Raw genomic sequence first — 17,543 nt, forward strand, 5'->3', positions numbered from 1 at the left:
CGTCCCCATCACCGGTGACGCCCGTGACCTTCGGAGGATGCGGACAAGCACACGCCTCCTCCGACACGTGTGAAGTCACTCCCCCCTTTTTTTCGAGCTGCTGTGGATGAATCATTGCCTGAGCAGCTAGCGCGCTCGGAGGAAAGCACAGCGGCCAGGTTCCGATTCATCCGCACACAGACGCCTCGTGCCGCCCAGCGCCACCTGTGATGGGGAGAGAGCGCCATCTACCCACCCCAGAGGGAGCAGAGCCAATTTTGCTCCCTCTAAGCACCGGCAGCTTGATGGCAAAGCTGCATGAGCGGGGGTTCAAACCTGCGACCTCCCGCTCATTGTGGCAGCGCATTAGACCGCTGGGCCACTCGGCGCCCAGGTACCAAGAGTTTTTAGTGAACTGGAAAAATCTGCTTTTAGCTACAGAGCACCAGCGAACTGGAATTCACTACAGGAATCACTGAAGCTCGCTGGAATAACTGAATCATTTTAAACTTTAAGTTTATAATCACCATCAGAAAGCCTGTGATTGTTTTATTTTTATTAATTTATTATTACTTTTATTTTTTTTACTCTAATATTTTATATTATTAATTTAATCATTTCTTTTCATTCTTAACATTTTACTTTACTTTTACTATTATCTTTTTACTTATTTTATATTTTATACATTTTTTACTTTTTATGTGTCAAATTTGTTTTGTTCTGTTTTACATATATATTTTATTTATATATATTAAAAGTTGAGTTAAAATTAGTACTTATTTTAATTTTTAAAATATTTTTTACTATTTTATTTCTTATTATTTCAAATTTATTATTAAATGTTTTCAATCCCTTTGATGTTATAAATGCTCGACAACATTGTAAATGAGGGTCACCCTCAATGTTTTTCCCGAGTGAAAATAAAGGTTGATTGATTGACTGGTTTGATTCTTATTTAAAATAAGTAATTTTTCAAATAAACAGTATACAAATAAGAAGTTTACAAATGTTTAACCTTTTTTTGTATAATTTAAAGTATTTAATAAATGTATACATTTTTACACACCTGATTAAACACATTAGCTGCAAAAAAAAAAAAAAAAAAACTTTTATTCCAAGTTTTTTTTATGTAAGCTGTTTAATTGTAGAAAATGATTTTAAAATGCAAATATAGTCATTATAACCAGTGAACCTGAATGTGTCTTGGGTATTAAAATAATGATAATTGTATATATGATTTAAATTCATACAAAATAAAACTATTTGGACACAAATTTTGTTTCCCTCTTGTAATATCACCTGATGACCAGCAGGTAGGGATGGCACTCAGTTGTAGCTGCCTCTTTGAATGGTGAATTTAGCCAGCGCTTCTTGCAGTCTGTGATACTCCTCCTCCACATTCTGCAAATACCAAACACAGACATACACTAGATGAGCTCATCGTCTGATTTATCTAATAACCTCTTTAAAACTCATATAAAACAATCTTTACTAGGTTGATTTTAGCTCATTTCTAGACTGTATATTCTCTGTCTTTTCTCATCCTTACCTGTAGTCTCTTTAGTTTGTCTTCCAGACTACCCAGTTTCCTCCGGACCTCCTCCAAACTCTCGTTTGAGAGCACTAGAGGAGCAGAAATCCCTCCATCGTCCTCTCCTTTCACCTTTTCATCCTGCACTCCTGCCTCCTGGCCCTCTGTGCTGTGCTCCTCAACTGACAAAACACACACCAAACACACTCAGTAAAATGAAATTGAATTTTTGCACCTGGAGTGGCATAAAGTTATCCAAAAGCAGTGTGTAAGACTGGTGGAGGAGAACATGCCAAGATGCAGGAAAACTGTGATTAAAAACCAGGATTATTCCACCAAATATTGATTTCTGAACTCTTAAAACTTTCTTTGCATTATTTAAGGTCTGAAATCTCTGCTTTTTTTGTTATTTCAGCCATTTCTCATTTTCTACAAATAAATGCTCTAAATGACAATATTTTTATTTGGAATTTGGGAGAAATGTTTAATCAAACATATACCTATAAATAGCACAATCAGAAACTAATTCAGTAAGTTATTGCAAGTTATTTATAATTACAATTTTCCACATAATATTTGGACATTTGTTCGTCTTAGTGAGAAGAACTCAATCATGTGGACAGTGTTTTAATTTTATTTATATTTTTTATAGTAAGTTTAAAATAGTTTACATTACTATTACAAATCTGTTCATTGAAAAAAGGTAATTGCTCTTTAAAAAATAGTGTAATTGTAAAATGCATAATTAGGTTATTGATTTAACACTACATAAATGGCAAAAAGGTCTTTAAATGTTAATACAGTTATTTCTGGGAGAATACATAAATCAAGCATAACATTACGACCACTTCCTTGTTTCTATGCCCATGATCAATTTTTCAGCTATACTGGTCATATAGGGCACTTTGTAGTTTTAGAATTACAGACTGAAGTCCTCTAATCTGTTTCTCTGCATGCTTTACTATCTTCAATGGTCAGGATCCTACAGGATAACTATAGAGCAGGTATTATTTGGGTGGTGTATTAAGTGCACCCATATGTTCAATAAAGATTAAAAATTACTGCATATCTTCCAAACAAAAATAGCTCATGTGAGAGACCTGCTGATCTCATTATAGTATATTTCAGGATCTGTTGCTTGTTTATCACTACTCATCATATCTTACACATACATTTTACAAATGAAAATGTTGATACCTAATAACTGACTTCCATCATTTTCCTTCTCTGGGTGGAGCTCATCAGATACACTGATGCTTCTGACCAGTAGCCTCTTCAAAGACATCACTGTGGAAACAGCGTCACATGACAACTTTACATGCGATCACAGACTACTGCTAAAAACAACAATACTGAACATGTAATGCTTAGAAGAAGAAGAACGAATGTTTAGGGGCATACATTAAGAGAAGAATTCTGAAACATCATAGTTCTAAAAACACCCGTTACTGACCTTCCTCCAGAGCTCCAGGAGCTGACCTCTCTGGAGGGGCGTTGCTGTGTCCGAGAGGATCAAATCCGTTTGCAGAAAGGTAGTCAATCACTGAGGGCTGAGAGTGCCGACTCTTCTCATCTGTGAGCAATGATGGTATAGTTACTTTGACAAAGTAATCCGATTACTGAATACTCCTTTAAAAAGTAACTTAGTTACTTTATGGATTACTTGATTTTAAAAGTAACTAAGTTACTTTATTAGTTACTTTCAGCAGCTGCAGACACCACCTCCCGCTGCCTTAACATAAATATTATAACCAGTTTTGCCAATACTCCCTGGAAAATGCATTTTAACAGCAAGACATTTAAAGTTGAACTATTTCCTGAAAAATATTATATAAAATAAATATTATTATAAAAAATAAAATATGTTCTTTCTTGGTTTCACTAAACATAAATACTTGTTTTTATAAAAAATATAAAATAAAGAAAGTCTTTCTTGACCTGATATATTAAACACTGTAAATCTCAATATTGAACCTGTTGTTCTCAGCAGGGCAGCAAGGAGTGGTTTTATAAAACAAAACCGTGTATATGGTCTAGGCTGACATCATGTGTGCTTTTGTTACTTTGGCCTTGTTTTATTTTGTAATCACATGTTAAGGAGTGAAACAGTGGAGTGGGGTGAGTAAACCAATGGTTGTACCTCATTAACAGAAGCTTCACAAACCTCTGTGTGTGTGTCTGAGTGTCTGTGAGTGTGAGAGAGAGGTGGAGAGAGAGAGAGTAATGCACAGTGACTTGGATAAGTAACTTTAATCTGATTACTGGATTGGAAATAGTAACACGTTAGATTACTCGTTACTGAAAAAAGGGTCAGATTTAGTTGTAACGCGTTACTGACATCACTGTCTGTGAGGCTGTCAATATCTCGCCCTGTTTAAATCAAAAACATACAGACAGCTCGAACCGTGCAATGGGCTTAGCTAGCTACAAGTTAGGGCATTAACAAATGAGCTCAAATCTTACCAGCGCTATTCTTCAGTGGGTCTGCTCCATTCTCAGTGGGGCTGAGAGGAGCCTGCATCCTACAGAATTAAAAGACGTGAGAAAAGAAGTAATGAGCCATAATTTCTTAAATGTTTCTTTAAAGTTTTTTTAGAATCATAGTATATAAAAATATATATTATTGCTGTCACTGCAAACACAGTTTGTTAGTTTGCAAACACACCACACTCCACACACGCTGACACTTACATAGGGTTATAAGGTATCCCGCTGCTTTCTTTGGGAATGCTGCCTGGTCTCGCTCTCTCCAAGGTGGAGCCGCCATTCTTCTTTAACTCATCAATCGCTGACTTTATCATTTCGTTCCACCTAAAAGGCACAGAAGCTGTGAGCTGTAACTTCTGACAAGTTATAAGTTCTGAATGTGAACTGGGTAACTTACTCCTCAATGACACAACCTGACTGTAGACTTTAGTTAAATAATAGACAAAAAAACCCAAATGCTTTTTAATCAGACAATATTTGTTTGGGTTTAAAAGTTTGTTTCTAGACCTGTCACGATAATTACATTATCGACTTATCGTGCAATAAATTTACATGACCTCAATAATATTTGATAATGGTGATATCGTCTATTGTGTTTATTTTTATGTGTCGTAATGTCGTGTACAATATTATACCCTGAAATATCGTGCCATATCACATCAGGGTGCTACTTTTTTCAGTTTTTAGCAAAAGAAAAATTCACACTGTTCTCATTTCCCATTATATACAGTATCTACTAGAGTCAGATTATATCTGTCCAGTATCATTTATTTTACATTAATTCTGGATATATGGAGATATGCAGAGCACATTATTAGTACCATGACATTCTGGATCATTGACTTCTGTTGCAAATTAATGTTACTGATTAATTTCTTGTATTTTTTTAAATCTCAGTTAGGGGTGTGCCATATCATTGTGTATGCAATAAGAAAATTTAATATTCATTTTGGTGCAGAAGTATATTCTTGAAATATTTTTTAAATTCAGTATTTTGTCATATCGCCAAGAGTATCGTTATCGCGAAAATACCATGAAATATTGTGATATTATTTTAGGGCCATATCGCCCACCCCTACTCCATACACACAGTAAGGATGGACGGCAGTAGGATGAAGAAAGATTGGCTTTATATGTCCCAAACAATGATTCATAGAAAATGCTTTGCTATTCTATTCTGAATTTTATTCTTTTATATTAGTGGCATTTAACTTGTCTTAAAATAACAATATCGTTTATCGCAATAATTTGTGCAATGATATATCGTCCCCAATATATTGTTATCGTGTTATTTTTGTTTCAAATTACTATAAAAAAGGGCAGCCTTGCCTCAAATACATATTAAGTCTGTCACCACAAAGACTGCAGACTTGTAGACCTGCAGGGACCTTGGCAGCCTGACTAACTATGTCTGACTTAAGGGGACAATTTTGTAACTTTTTTACTAAACCATTCCTCTAGATTATTTATACTTTGTAGGAAGGCTGGAATATAACTCAAAATGAATATACTGTATATCATAATAGAAAATGTTTTAATGATTGTATGGTTATTATATGGGTTTTAAACATATTTCACTATTCATTTGCATATTCCACTGACTTACATTAATTACCGGGTGCATTATATGAAATAAAATTTCATTTTTAAGAAGCTTGTAGATACAGACATTTGTTGTGGGTATTTTCTGCAGTTTTTGTGTGACTTTTATATTGTTCGTGTTGATGAGTTATATTGTACAGTTTAATAATTCTAAACATAATTAAGAATTATACTGCAATAAAAAGTTTGGCCATACGCTGTAGACTATTTAAATGTTAAATGCTCACGTTTTCCTCTCTGCCACAGACTGGGCCACGAGCTCATAGATCTGTGCTCCACTGTCCCAGGTGAAGATCACATAGAACGCTTTTCGATCTTAAGGAGAAGAAAAAAGCAAAAATAAGTGAACACATACAAATACAGCACTGTGCAAACAGTGTGCAAGCACCTTCCCTCAGGAAACACACTCAAAACACTCACCTGTGGCCACTTCACGGAGGAACGCCGAGTCAAGCTTAATGATGGGGCTCAGCATCTGTTTGCCTACTTCAGCAGCGATGATGCTTTTACTCTGACATTTCAATAGCATCTTATCATCCTGCTTCTGCAGCAAAACCAGCATGTCTCCCAGCAGCACACCCTGCACGTCTAAACACACACACAGATACACAAACACATAAACCACACAATAACACACGCTTCATCAAAAAAATCTACTTTTTCATACGACTGGACTATTATTTCACAGCTAGCTGATCTGTGTAGGACTTTGCAAGAGAGAAAAATGTTTGAAATCTAAATTTGAAATCTTTAAGCCCAATTCCATTTCACCCCTCGGCTCTACCCCTCTGTTTAGCTTTCATTAACTTTTACATCATTTTATTTTTTCTTTCCACCTTAAATGCTACAGGCTCTGCCTCTAAAAATGATTTCTTTCTATGTTTGTTATGAAGAAATATAAAGCATTAAAACTATGGTAACATAGTGGTTATCAACTTTTTTTTAAAACAAAGTCGCTTGTGCCTCTATCTTGCCAGTGATTCTCATAGTTTTGAGTGTGCCTCTAAAAAACATTCTTTCTGAAGTCATACAATGTGTTAAGGAGAGAATTTCACACCTTTCTTTTGTAACTCTGTTCTAAGGAAAAGGGTTGTACTGGAAAACAAGGATACAAAAGACAAATGGAATTGGGCCTTAAGGCAATAGAATTTTAAATGAGTTTTAGCAAGAGGAAGTATTCATTAGAATTCTTAAAAACTAAGAAATACCCTTTTTTATTAGAAACACAAAAACTAAAACACAAACAGGAAATTATTTTGCTGATCTCAAGTCCAAGGAAATCAAACAAGGTTAAAACATGTATTTACTTAAATACACTAGGATTAAGATAAGGGGCAAAAGAAGTTACCTATAGCTTTCTCCTTAGTCACTCTCCAGATCAGTGGCCCCTCGTAGAGCATCCTTCTTGTGGTAAGATCAAAATTCTGAAAGAATGACAGAATTTGTTAAAGATCAATCAGCAACTTTATCATTTACACCTTGACAAAGTACTGACAGAGTTTATAAGTTCTCTTACCTTATACTCTAAGAAGAGCTCATTGCTGGGCTTCAGTCCTGAAGTATCCAGTCTGCGCTGATAATCTCTTAATGTCTGACAACAAGAAGAAAAAGAGAGAAAAAAAAGGAAAAGTTAGATAATAAAGCGATAATAAAATATGATATAAACAAAAAAAAAAAGAATAAGACAGAATAAAGAGTAAACACAAATTACCATTCGGACTAACTTTTATTTTGAATTATTATATATTTATTTGGATATAAAATAGAAACAGAAATATTTTAAACACTATTTTCAACATTAAATTGTAACTAATACAGGTACTATATATAATTATGTATACAAAGCTATGGAACAAGCCAAAGAAAAACATATGGAAATAAATTGTCTTTCACAGTTAATGTTTATAATAACATTATAACAATATTTATATATAACAGATATATAACAGATAATATAATATAACAGAGGATTGTTGGAGTCAGCTTCCCCAGCACCATGGACATCTACACCTCCAGATGCAGGAAGAGGGCCACCTGCATCAGGAAGGATCCCACCCACCCAGCACATGCACTTTTTGTCCCGCTTCCCTCAGGACGGAGGCTGCGGAGCATCAAGTGCAAAACAACCAGACTGAGAAACAGCTTCATTCCGGAAGCTGTAAGACTCTTAAACTCCACTTAACAACACACTGCACTGACACACAAGGACAAATTACTGTTTACTGTTTACAAACATGGTCACTTTACCCGCACTGAGACACTTTATTTTCTACTGCTCTAATTCATTTCATGCTGCTATAGCACATTTGCACTCTGGACTTGTTGTTGCAACCTGTCTACTCTTTCTATTTATTTCATTGGGGTATTTATCTTTAACTATTTTGTATATTCTATTTTTATTGTATTCCTTTATTGTACTTTTATCTATATATCTATTTAATAACAGCTCCTGGGTGTAAACTGGATCGTGAGATCACAACTTCGTTCCACCTCATGTACCACATAAGATGCGAATGACAATAAAATCTCCTTGAATCCTTGAATATTTAATAGCAGATAGTTAAGTAAAATAAATAAATCAATACATATAGTTCACTACAGGCCCCTGTGGCGTGGCCTAAGCTTTTGTCCTTAATGGAATTTTTTTCCTTACATTACTTTTACTTTTATACTTTAATTACATTTGAAACCAGTAATTTTACATATTTACTGGAGTAAAAAGCTTGAGTTGATGCTTCATGGTTTACAGAAGTATTTCAAATTCCAGTATCTAAACTTCAAACCAAGTAATGAATATGGATACTTTTGACACTTTTGTTTTGAACCCCAAACTCCAAACCGTTTCTCATCCAGGCAAAATTCAATGTCAGTCTGTAGCTAGTTTATCAAATAAAGAACTAAACATGTTTAAATGCACATTATTAAACTGGTCTCAGATCATTAATATAATCATTTCAGTTCATTAATCAGACCACTTTAAGATTCAACTTGTATTAAAATGCATTTCACTCACCAGTAAATTCTCCATATGTTTCACCTCATCGTTAACATGGTTTAGGATCTTACGACAGCAGTCAGCAGCCTGCTGGACGTTCTGTTTCTCTGTATTGTCCTCTGTAGAAGCAACCACAGGATGAGCTTAACTTGTACAAACTGTACAACCACTGGCTGTTGAGCTTGATCAGGTTAATCCTGCTTGTAGACCAGCTAACAAACTCTGCAAAAAACATTTCTTATGCCAATATTTCAACATTTAAACTGGACAACCACATTAACCAGTTTGAGCTGGTCATGCACCTCACCTGTGCTCTTGGCAATATTCTCCAGCAGGAGGGGGTACTTTGTCAGTCTTTGCATCTCAGTAGGAATGATGTCTTTCAGCTGTAATCTCCTGCACTGAGGCTTACTCTCTGCATCCTACAAACACAAGCAGCATTAGATTAGATTAGATATTAGCTTTTAGTGAGATATAAGTGATTAAAGTGAGAGATAATAGTTAATTTAGATATAGCTTCATATAAAGCCATTCATTGATTCCATACATACAGCTCTGGAACAAATTAAGAGACCATATCAGTTTCTGAATCAGTTTCTCTGATTTTAGTTCAGAAATCAATATTTGGTGGAATAACCCTGGTTTTTAATCACAGTTTTCATTCATCTTGGCATGTTCTCCTCCACCAGTCTTACACACTGCTTTGGGATAACTTTATGCCACTCCTGGTACACAAATTCAAGCAGTTCAGCTTGGTTCGATGGCTTGTGATTATCTATCTTCCTCTTCCTCTATATTCCAGAGATTTTAATTTGGTAAAATCACAAAAACTCATAATTTTTAAGTGGTCTCTTATTTTTTTCCAGAGCTGTATATGAGCCACTGTTTGGAATGTGATGTATAATTTAAACATGTTTATTTGTGCTTACAAGAATGAAGGCATTGAAGCGAGGATCTTTCTTCTGTCTGCTTTTAATTTGATCCAAAGCCCAAGACTGGTGGCTACAGAAACGAGCCGTGAGCTTCTGGAACCAGTCACCCTCAGATCCAAGAAACTGGAATGAGAAAAAGAGGGAGTTTATTGAATCTAATAACAATACAGATGCTATACAATGTACATCCATAATAAGACTTTCATATGCTTTATTTTGTGTATTTCAAGTCGAGGACAGACAGAAAACAGTACTCACTCTGTTCAGCAGTGGAGTGCTGATGGCTTTGACCACAAACCCATCCTCCTGGCGCACCTTCTTCAGGTTCTCATAGAAAGCATCTAGAAGAATTGAGAAGAATTCACAAGACTGTATTTAGTGATGGACTAATATGAATATAACATGTAAAATACTTCATATCAGTCAATATATGGTTAAAAATCAAACTGTCTCCATTGGTACCAGTGATTGCTTTACTGGCCTTACTTACCAGTAGTAAAATGTCAATGGTCATGATTAGTTGGGTTGTAATTGGCTGTTTAAATACTCAAATTAATTGAAATTAATATTATAACAATGGTTTTGTATTTAAACTAATCAGGTCAGGTTTAAACACCAGAAAATAACTTAATGCAAGTCTTAAATCACTTAAATGCAAGATTCTCACATTACAATTCTGCCAATATAAAATAAACTCTTTTTTTTTTTACACTCTTATTTCTACCCAAATTGAAAGCCCAATTACCGTACTCAGTTCTGGTTCATATGGAATCATCCGTCAGTAATAATACCCCCAACTAGCACATTCCTCCTCTGACACATGCGAAGTCAGTCACCCCCCGTTTTTAATCTGGTAGCAGAGGAAAGCTCCAGGTGCCCAGCTCTGATACATCAGCTATCAGACACCTATTCTGCTCAATGTTACATATTTGTACTCATATGTTTTAGGTAAACTTCCACCAAACAGGATGTAGTGAGAAAGTGACTGAAGGACAGACTCACAGTGCACATCTATGATCTCATCCAGGCCTGGGAATATGGCGTTTAGATCATCAGAAGACATTATCGCCTCCCTCTCCAGCGGACGATAGAACACTGTCTGGAGGACGCTCAGCATGCGCACATGAGCGTGCTCTGTTGCGAACAACTCTGAAAACGGAATCAGAAAAGAGAGAGAGAGAGAGAGAGAGAGAGAGAGAGAGAGAAAGAGAGAGAGAGAGAGTAAAAAAAAGTATTGAACTGTTTATTAGCAATTTAAACTATATATTACTATTATTACTGCTATTATTTTTATAAAAACCTGTAAAACCTGTTGCAAATTTTAAGGCAGCTTCATTTAAATTGCCACTTTGCAATCAACACTCTTTAGGCAAGTCAAAGCAAGTTTAAGTTATATAGCACCTTTTAAAAACGGTCATTCAAAGTGCTTTACAAATTAAGAAAATACAAAGAGAAGTTAAATTAAAAAGATGTAAAAGAATAAATAACAACTTATTTAAAAGAAGGAAAATTAACTAAATTAATGTGATTAAAAGTGTTGTTAAAGAAAGGAGCTGCAGTGTTTTAAATTAAGCTTAAAGCCTGATCAAACATGGATTTAAAAGTGTTTAGTTTTGGAGCTCTTCTAACACTCTCCGTCAACTGGTTCCATTTAAGAGCAGCATAGCAGCTAAACGCTCCCTCTCCATGCATCAGCAGGTGACATGTCTTTCCAAACCATCACTGATCATCAGTAAATTTTACATTTCATTTGTAAATCAAGGGATCAGAGTCTAAAGGAAGAGTGGAGAAACACAGTCCAAACTGCTTGAGGTCTAGTGTGAAGTTTCCACCAATCAGTGATGGTTTGGAAAACCATGTTATCTTCTGGTGTTGATCCACTGTGTTTTATCAAGTCTAAAGTCAGTGCAGTGTTTCCCCACAAAAAACGTACACTTAATTCTTATCTTACTATAGTGGTGCTTCAAATCAGAGCCTATAGGGGCCTTTTTTTTGTTTTTGTGTAAGGAAAAGAAACTTTGCAGCTGCTTTGCCAAGGTAACAACAAAAATGTACAGCTAAAAATGTTTTGAATTATTTAATTTATTCATTAAATAATCAGGATTTGTTTATTTTATATGCATGAACATCAGCCAAGCCTTTCAAAGTTTCAATTTCTATAGCCGCCTGATTAGCCACTTACCGTTGATGACTTCCTGTCTCTTGATCTCTTTCTTGCTGAGTTTGTTCAAAACCTCACTGGAAGCAAGCTCTCTCCAGCTAGGTGGCTCCTGCTCGAGTTCCAGGAGGCGGGGCTCCACCTCCTCCTGCTGAGGTAAGGGACTGGATACAGATCCTGTGAGGGGGCCCTCAGGCTGCATGTAAGGTGCATCCCCGCTGGAAATAATCAATAAACACATTAGAAAACAACACAACAAGAATTCAACACTGGCATGAATACAGCCACAGTAGTAAAGAGAGAAAATACTCAGTTAGGTAAAGCTAATGTCTGCAGTAAACGGCTTCAGTCACTGAATCCTTGCTGTGCTGCTTTCTGCCAGGGAGCATTTAACACACTGATGTTTGTGAATGTGTGTGTATGTATGTGTGTTTGGGTTATGTTTTTTGTGTAGTAATTGACTGTCAGGTGCATGTCCGCATGCAATTTGTAGTAAAAAGTACGAAATCAGGGTATGACAGCTAGATAGTTTACATGCACTCATCATCATACACACAAATGGAATTGTAGTACTGTATCTGTATCTGTTCTATTTCTGGGGCAGAGCTTACAATGGCCATCTAAAATTCTTGGTCAATACTTGGACAGTGAATAAAAGGCAGATCCATCCCAGGAAACCAATAGATGAAGGCTACATCCACATGTATCTGGCTATTTTTAAAGGTGTCCTTTCCACTAAAATCCACTTTTTCTTGTTCTTTGTGAAATACTATAGGTCCTCTGAGTGCTATAACTTTATAACTAAGGCTGTATCTCTGAAAACATTTTGTCCTTTGAGTTTTAGAGCTGTAAAACTGACTGTAGGGGAAAGGCAGGTAGGCATTCTCTGTTGCAGTGCTTTCAGCCAATCAGAGGCGAAATGTTTGCATGTATGAATGAGCTCCTGTCTCTCTTCAGAAAAAATAAAGCCAGGGCTAAATAGAAACACCTTTCTATTTCACCTTTCTATACACAACTTATTTTCACCAAAAAACGGCTCATATGGCATTCATTCATACTAGAGAGCACAACTAGACATCTTAAAATGAATGAAAAAACTATAGAATGAGGCTTTTAAAAATAGAGGATTCCCTTGCTCTGTTTTAGAAAATATCTCCATCTACAGAGAAGAAAACAGTTTAAACACTACTCTCTAAAGTATTTTTTTTTATCTCTACCCTAGAGAACGACGGTACTACTTTGAAATAAGACTACCCTTATAAAGGGTTTATAAATGGTTTACGATTAGTTTATTAATGGTTACTAATTAGGTTGTAAATGCCTTAAAAATCATTTCAGTTGTAATCTGATCGAAGCTGTGTGATTGTCTGAGATGGGTTTGTAGTATATGTGGACTGTAGTAGCTCTGAAACCTGCAGGATTTGTTTTGTATCTGTATGTTCTAATATCATATAGTATGTATGCACTGGTGTAGCACTGCTGAGTATGTGTCACTTTATATGTGAGAAGGTGCTTTCAAGTTAGTCTTACAAGACAGAGGTCAGGGGGGAGGGTGAGGGGGGGTGGGAGGTAGCAGCTGACTGAAGGTCCACGTCGCTACGGGAGCGAGACTGTTTGGCCCGGGCGGAGCCACCACGCCGAGAGTGACGCCTTTCCACACACAGACTCTCACTGCGTCGCACACTCCTGAATACACACCATGGGAGGTAGAGGACAGGACAGGACAGGACAGGGGAGGGGAGGTGGAAACATGAAGACAGGAGAAGACAGGAGAAGGGGACGGGTGCAAAGAGGATTGAGAGAAAAAAGAAAACCAGGACCCAAAAAGGAAGAATATCGTTCAAACACAAACAAAACAGATAACAATGGAGGAATTGACAAAAGAGATGATACTAGAATAATTAATACAGCAAAAACAACATTACTAAACATACCAGCCACCTCACTCACTGTATCATTCTCAATCAGAACACAATCACAGCTAAAACTAAAACAAAACAGCCACTTGTTTCTGAAGTACTAACATTAAAACAGGCAATCGCCCAAACAACTCAGTGTATCATAAAGTTATGAAACATTAATATCAGGTAATTGGGCTCCATAATTTCAAAATCTCACTAAATTTCACAAATCACAAGCCAGATCTCAAGACTCATTCTTAGCGTGGAATGACTGTAGTTTTAGGCTGCTTTTACCTGGTAAAACTTTTTCCTCACTGTGTGCTTGGTATAGTCCAAATGGTCTAAATAAACTTAGTTGGCTCAGCCCATAGAGTGTATATAAGAGAGGATAGCCTATTCCTGTTTATTCCCACTGTGATGCCAATCTGGCCACTATATGGCCAAAATGAGCATACAGCATGCACAGAGCATGCTCAATAAAGGTGGGAGGTGAAGCCATGTGACCATCACAGTCCGTTATGGTCAGCCTTCAGTATACAAGGAGAGGTCACAGCAAGTAAATTATTATTGTATTAGAAATGTACAAATAGAATGTGATTGCCACACAATGGCAAATCAATCAACAGCAAAGCAATTTGTAAGCACATCAATATGCTTTTTACTGTAATTAAATACTTGAATGCTCACGATCAGACAGTCAATAGCTGTCAATCAACTTTCCCATAGCTGGCAATCACCTCATCCCCAGACCCCCTTTTAAATATGCTTAAAGTAAAAAAAAAAAAAAAGGTATTAAAGTCAGTGAGTTTGCAGAATTGACTGAACACAACAGGCAAAAAGTAAATTAAAGTTTCCTTTCTGCTCTGCTTAGTTACATTTACATTTACAGCATTTAGCTGACACTCTTGTCCAGAGTGACTTACAAGCTAATTTCTGTTACAGAGGCGGGTCCATGTAGTAGGGCTGTATCGATAAATCGATATAATCGACAATGTTAATTATTTAAATTTGTCGACTACAAATTTCAATGTTGAACAATCGTTAATTTGTAAAAGTACTGCATTACACAAAGTGGAGACAGAAGCTCAATGAGAGATGGATAAATTGCTCACTCACACAGTTTACACTCAACGTAGTCTTCAAAAGTTCCCAAACACATTATATATTTACTTACTAAATATCAGTGCCTCCCACGTCTAAACAACAGTTAGACAAATAAATTATATTTTTTATATTTATGTTTTTAGAGAGGAAAAACATGGCAGAAATAATTGCTGACTAATCGAAAAATCATCAGCTTAAATATGTAAAACTGAACTAAATTTGAATACTTTGAAATTATATTAACCTGAAACTATGTGAAACTTTATGCCCCATAGTGTGCGTGCATGTAAGCTGCACACATGGTACTAACATATTATTTCATAATAATAGTATATAAATATATAGACAGCCAGATTCAAGTTTTGCGGCTTAATTTTTGCTGTTTCAAATTAAGCTAAGGATTTTGTGTAACATTACACTTCTATTAGCTACTTTTATGGAACTAAGTATTAGATAATTATGGGAAATTATGTTACATTTAACTCCAAGCCACTTCCATGAGAGTTTTACCAAGTAAATCCAACCTTCAAGACCAAAACTCACAATCTCAGGAGTGTCTGTAGATGCACTAAACTTAACTCTAACACCAAAAAAAAGCAAATGTGCTCTAAACAGTATTAAAACAAATGATGAGTGAAATATTCAATCTATTAAAAATAGTAGTATGTGTTCCTCTGGTTTGGTATGAGAGTGTTTAAGGAATCAGTAGCAGTCTGAAGCTGGTAGAATATCCGTGTCTCAGTCGTGAAGACCCACCTTGTCTTCCGTCTGTAAAATACGGGACAGTGTAGAATTACAGAACAAGCAAAAACAGGTTTCACGGACAAAGACACAACCTAACACCTTTCCCCAAACCTAGCCCACACATGACTACAGTACGACCGGCCAACATTCAGCAACATCTTGCATCCGAAGACAGCAAAGCAACAAATGCAACAACGAAGCAACCATAAACGAAGAGAGCAACTCCTCTAAATGAACCAGACAAACAGCGTACAAGAGCGCACATCGAAGACGACTGGGTAAACCCACAAACTGAAGAAGCCATCAGTGAATGTTCAGACAAGCCCAAGTTATCAAAGTTCTTTGCACATACAACAAAGCTGTGCTACCACATAAGGACACTTTAGGCTCTAAGCAGCAGTCTATGCTTCTCTTTCATTGGTTGTAAAATATATCCTGTTTCAAACAGAAGCAAAGCAACTGTAAAGGAAAACCTTAGAAAAGACAAACACTGTCCATAAACTTTCCAATAAAAAAGTAACAGAAACAAACAAGACAAAAAGGGAAATGGCTTGTAAAATGGAGAACAAAGACAAATAAAGAAGAGATTTGTGGTAAAGGGAGGGAACAAGAAGATGGCATAAAGGAACAGTGTTCGAGTGTGACAAATCAGTGGCTGTTGTCCACGGGGAGGATAGCCAGCATTGCCAGCAGCAGCAGCAGCAGAAAAAGCACAGCAGGGATACAGCACTGATGAGAGTTTTACCACGCTCCCTCAGTCACAGCGGGGACACAAAAGTGCTGATGGAGTTTTACCACGCTCCCTCAGTCACAGCATGGACACAGCAGCACTGAAGGAGTTTTACCACGCTCCCTCAGTCACAGCACAGTCCAATATTACAGCACAGTGCCTATTCTCCTTTTAATAAAACACTGAGCTGAGCTGTTTTCATTATTATTAAACTGTATTCCCACCTAATCTTTCTTTCTGTTACTCGATTTAAAGTCTGTTTTAAGTCTGAAGGCAATTACACACCAAATGCAATGTAAAGAGTATGAAATGCTCACCTTAACCTTAACTTTGTTTTTAATACACAATATGAAAAACTGATTAAACAAACTGACATAAAGGGGCAGACTATAAGATTTGCTCATACAAAAAGTAAGAAAATTGGACGTTGAACGAAAAGGAGAGTCACATGCCAGCTCAGGAAATTAAAACTTAAACTATTCTTTAACTTGCAGTAGAAGACAAAATAAAAAGACTTTAATGCAGTCCTTTTGGAGCATTTCTATTCTAGTCCATTCTTCCCAAATCACTGACAGAAAAAACTGCCATAAAGTGAAAAATGAGTGTAAAATGCAAAAACCGTGATACACAGTCTTTGCAGGATAGCAACAATATACGCTTTTAGGCCAATAATCCAGTTTCTCAGATTATCATGCTATATTTTTAAAAATCAACTTATTGATATTCAATTACACCTAACAGATAAAAATGTTTTGGTATGTAAATGCCTTCAGGCTCAGCCTTATTTTCCAACTCTGCTCCTCTCACCTGTCTTTATCATGGCTGTCCTCTGTTTGGAGTTCAATGGTAGGTGGCTCCCAGACGGGGCCTGTGTTGCACACAGGAGAAACATCACCCCCATCTGACAAAGACGGGAGACTGGTTTGGCTGGTGTTCATAACTTAAGAGAAAAAAGCGTATATAAATCAGTAAAAAGGCATAATAGATTTTTTTTTAACCATAGCACAAAGTATTCTATCTGTTCAAACTGATTGGAAGATGTGGGCTTGATTACAGCTTTTTGATAAATAAATTGTGATAATTTTCCCATTAAGAACGCTTGGGGAGGAAAAAGTGCATGCCCAACTGTACTTCTGCTTGACTAATACAGACCATTTCAGATATACTATCTCAGGGTAGGCTCCTTTACCAATAGATTCTCAATGGGAATATTGCAGTATTGCATTAAAAATAATTAGTTTATCTTGGTCCCTGGGTTGACCTACAGCTGGGTAGTATACTCTTTAAACATGCATTTCTGGACAAGCTGAACAGTATCTTGCCGAGCATGGTGCAGCAATGACAAGCTATTTTCCTTGTTGCAGGTCAGTGGACCATCAA

General features: G+C 36.4%; 1 protein-coding gene across 6 annotated transcripts in view; it reads right to left on the minus strand.

Annotated features, from left to right (window-relative positions):
• The window catches only part of arhgef1b (Rho guanine nucleotide exchange factor (GEF) 1b), a 74,299-nt gene that overhangs the window by 5,044 nt on the left and 51,712 nt on the right, over window positions 1–17,543 (minus strand). For 4 of the 6 annotated variants that reach the window (XM_007232444.4, XM_007232442.4, XM_049464131.1 and 1 more), the window contains 19 exons: window positions 16,971–17,103; window positions 15,446–15,457; window positions 13,215–13,370; window positions 11,709–11,902; window positions 10,529–10,675; window positions 9,785–9,867; window positions 9,524–9,649; window positions 8,902–9,016; window positions 8,613–8,713; window positions 7,116–7,190; window positions 6,948–7,023; window positions 6,020–6,187; window positions 5,827–5,914; window positions 4,202–4,321; window positions 3,974–4,032; window positions 2,964–3,083; window positions 2,708–2,797; window positions 1,529–1,692; window positions 1,279–1,380 (listed from right to left, as the gene is read on the minus strand). In XM_007232444.4, the coding sequence (XP_007232506.3) occupies window positions 1,306–1,380; window positions 1,529–1,692; window positions 2,708–2,797; window positions 2,964–3,083; window positions 3,974–4,032; window positions 4,202–4,321; window positions 5,827–5,914; window positions 6,020–6,187; window positions 6,948–7,023; window positions 7,116–7,190; window positions 8,613–8,713; window positions 8,902–9,016; window positions 9,524–9,649; window positions 9,785–9,867; window positions 10,529–10,675; window positions 11,709–11,902; window positions 13,215–13,370; window positions 15,446–15,457; window positions 16,971–17,103 (2,102 nt within the window). In that variant the 3' untranslated portion in view covers window positions 1,279–1,305. The remainder of the gene's footprint in view (window positions 1–1,278; window positions 1,381–1,528; window positions 1,693–2,707; window positions 2,798–2,963; window positions 3,084–3,973; window positions 4,033–4,201; window positions 4,322–5,826; window positions 5,915–6,019; window positions 6,188–6,947; window positions 7,024–7,115; window positions 7,191–8,612; window positions 8,714–8,901; window positions 9,017–9,523; window positions 9,650–9,784; window positions 9,868–10,528; window positions 10,676–11,708; window positions 11,903–13,214; window positions 13,371–15,445; window positions 15,458–16,970; window positions 17,104–17,543) is intronic. The other 2 variants (XM_007232443.4, XM_007232445.4) reach the window with 2 other exon arrangements.

The sequence above is a fragment of the Astyanax mexicanus genome, chromosome 1 (assembly GCF_023375975.1).
Source record: "Astyanax mexicanus isolate ESR-SI-001 chromosome 1, AstMex3_surface, whole genome shotgun sequence".
NCBI lineage: Eukaryota > Metazoa > Chordata > Actinopteri > Characiformes > Acestrorhamphidae > Astyanax > Astyanax mexicanus.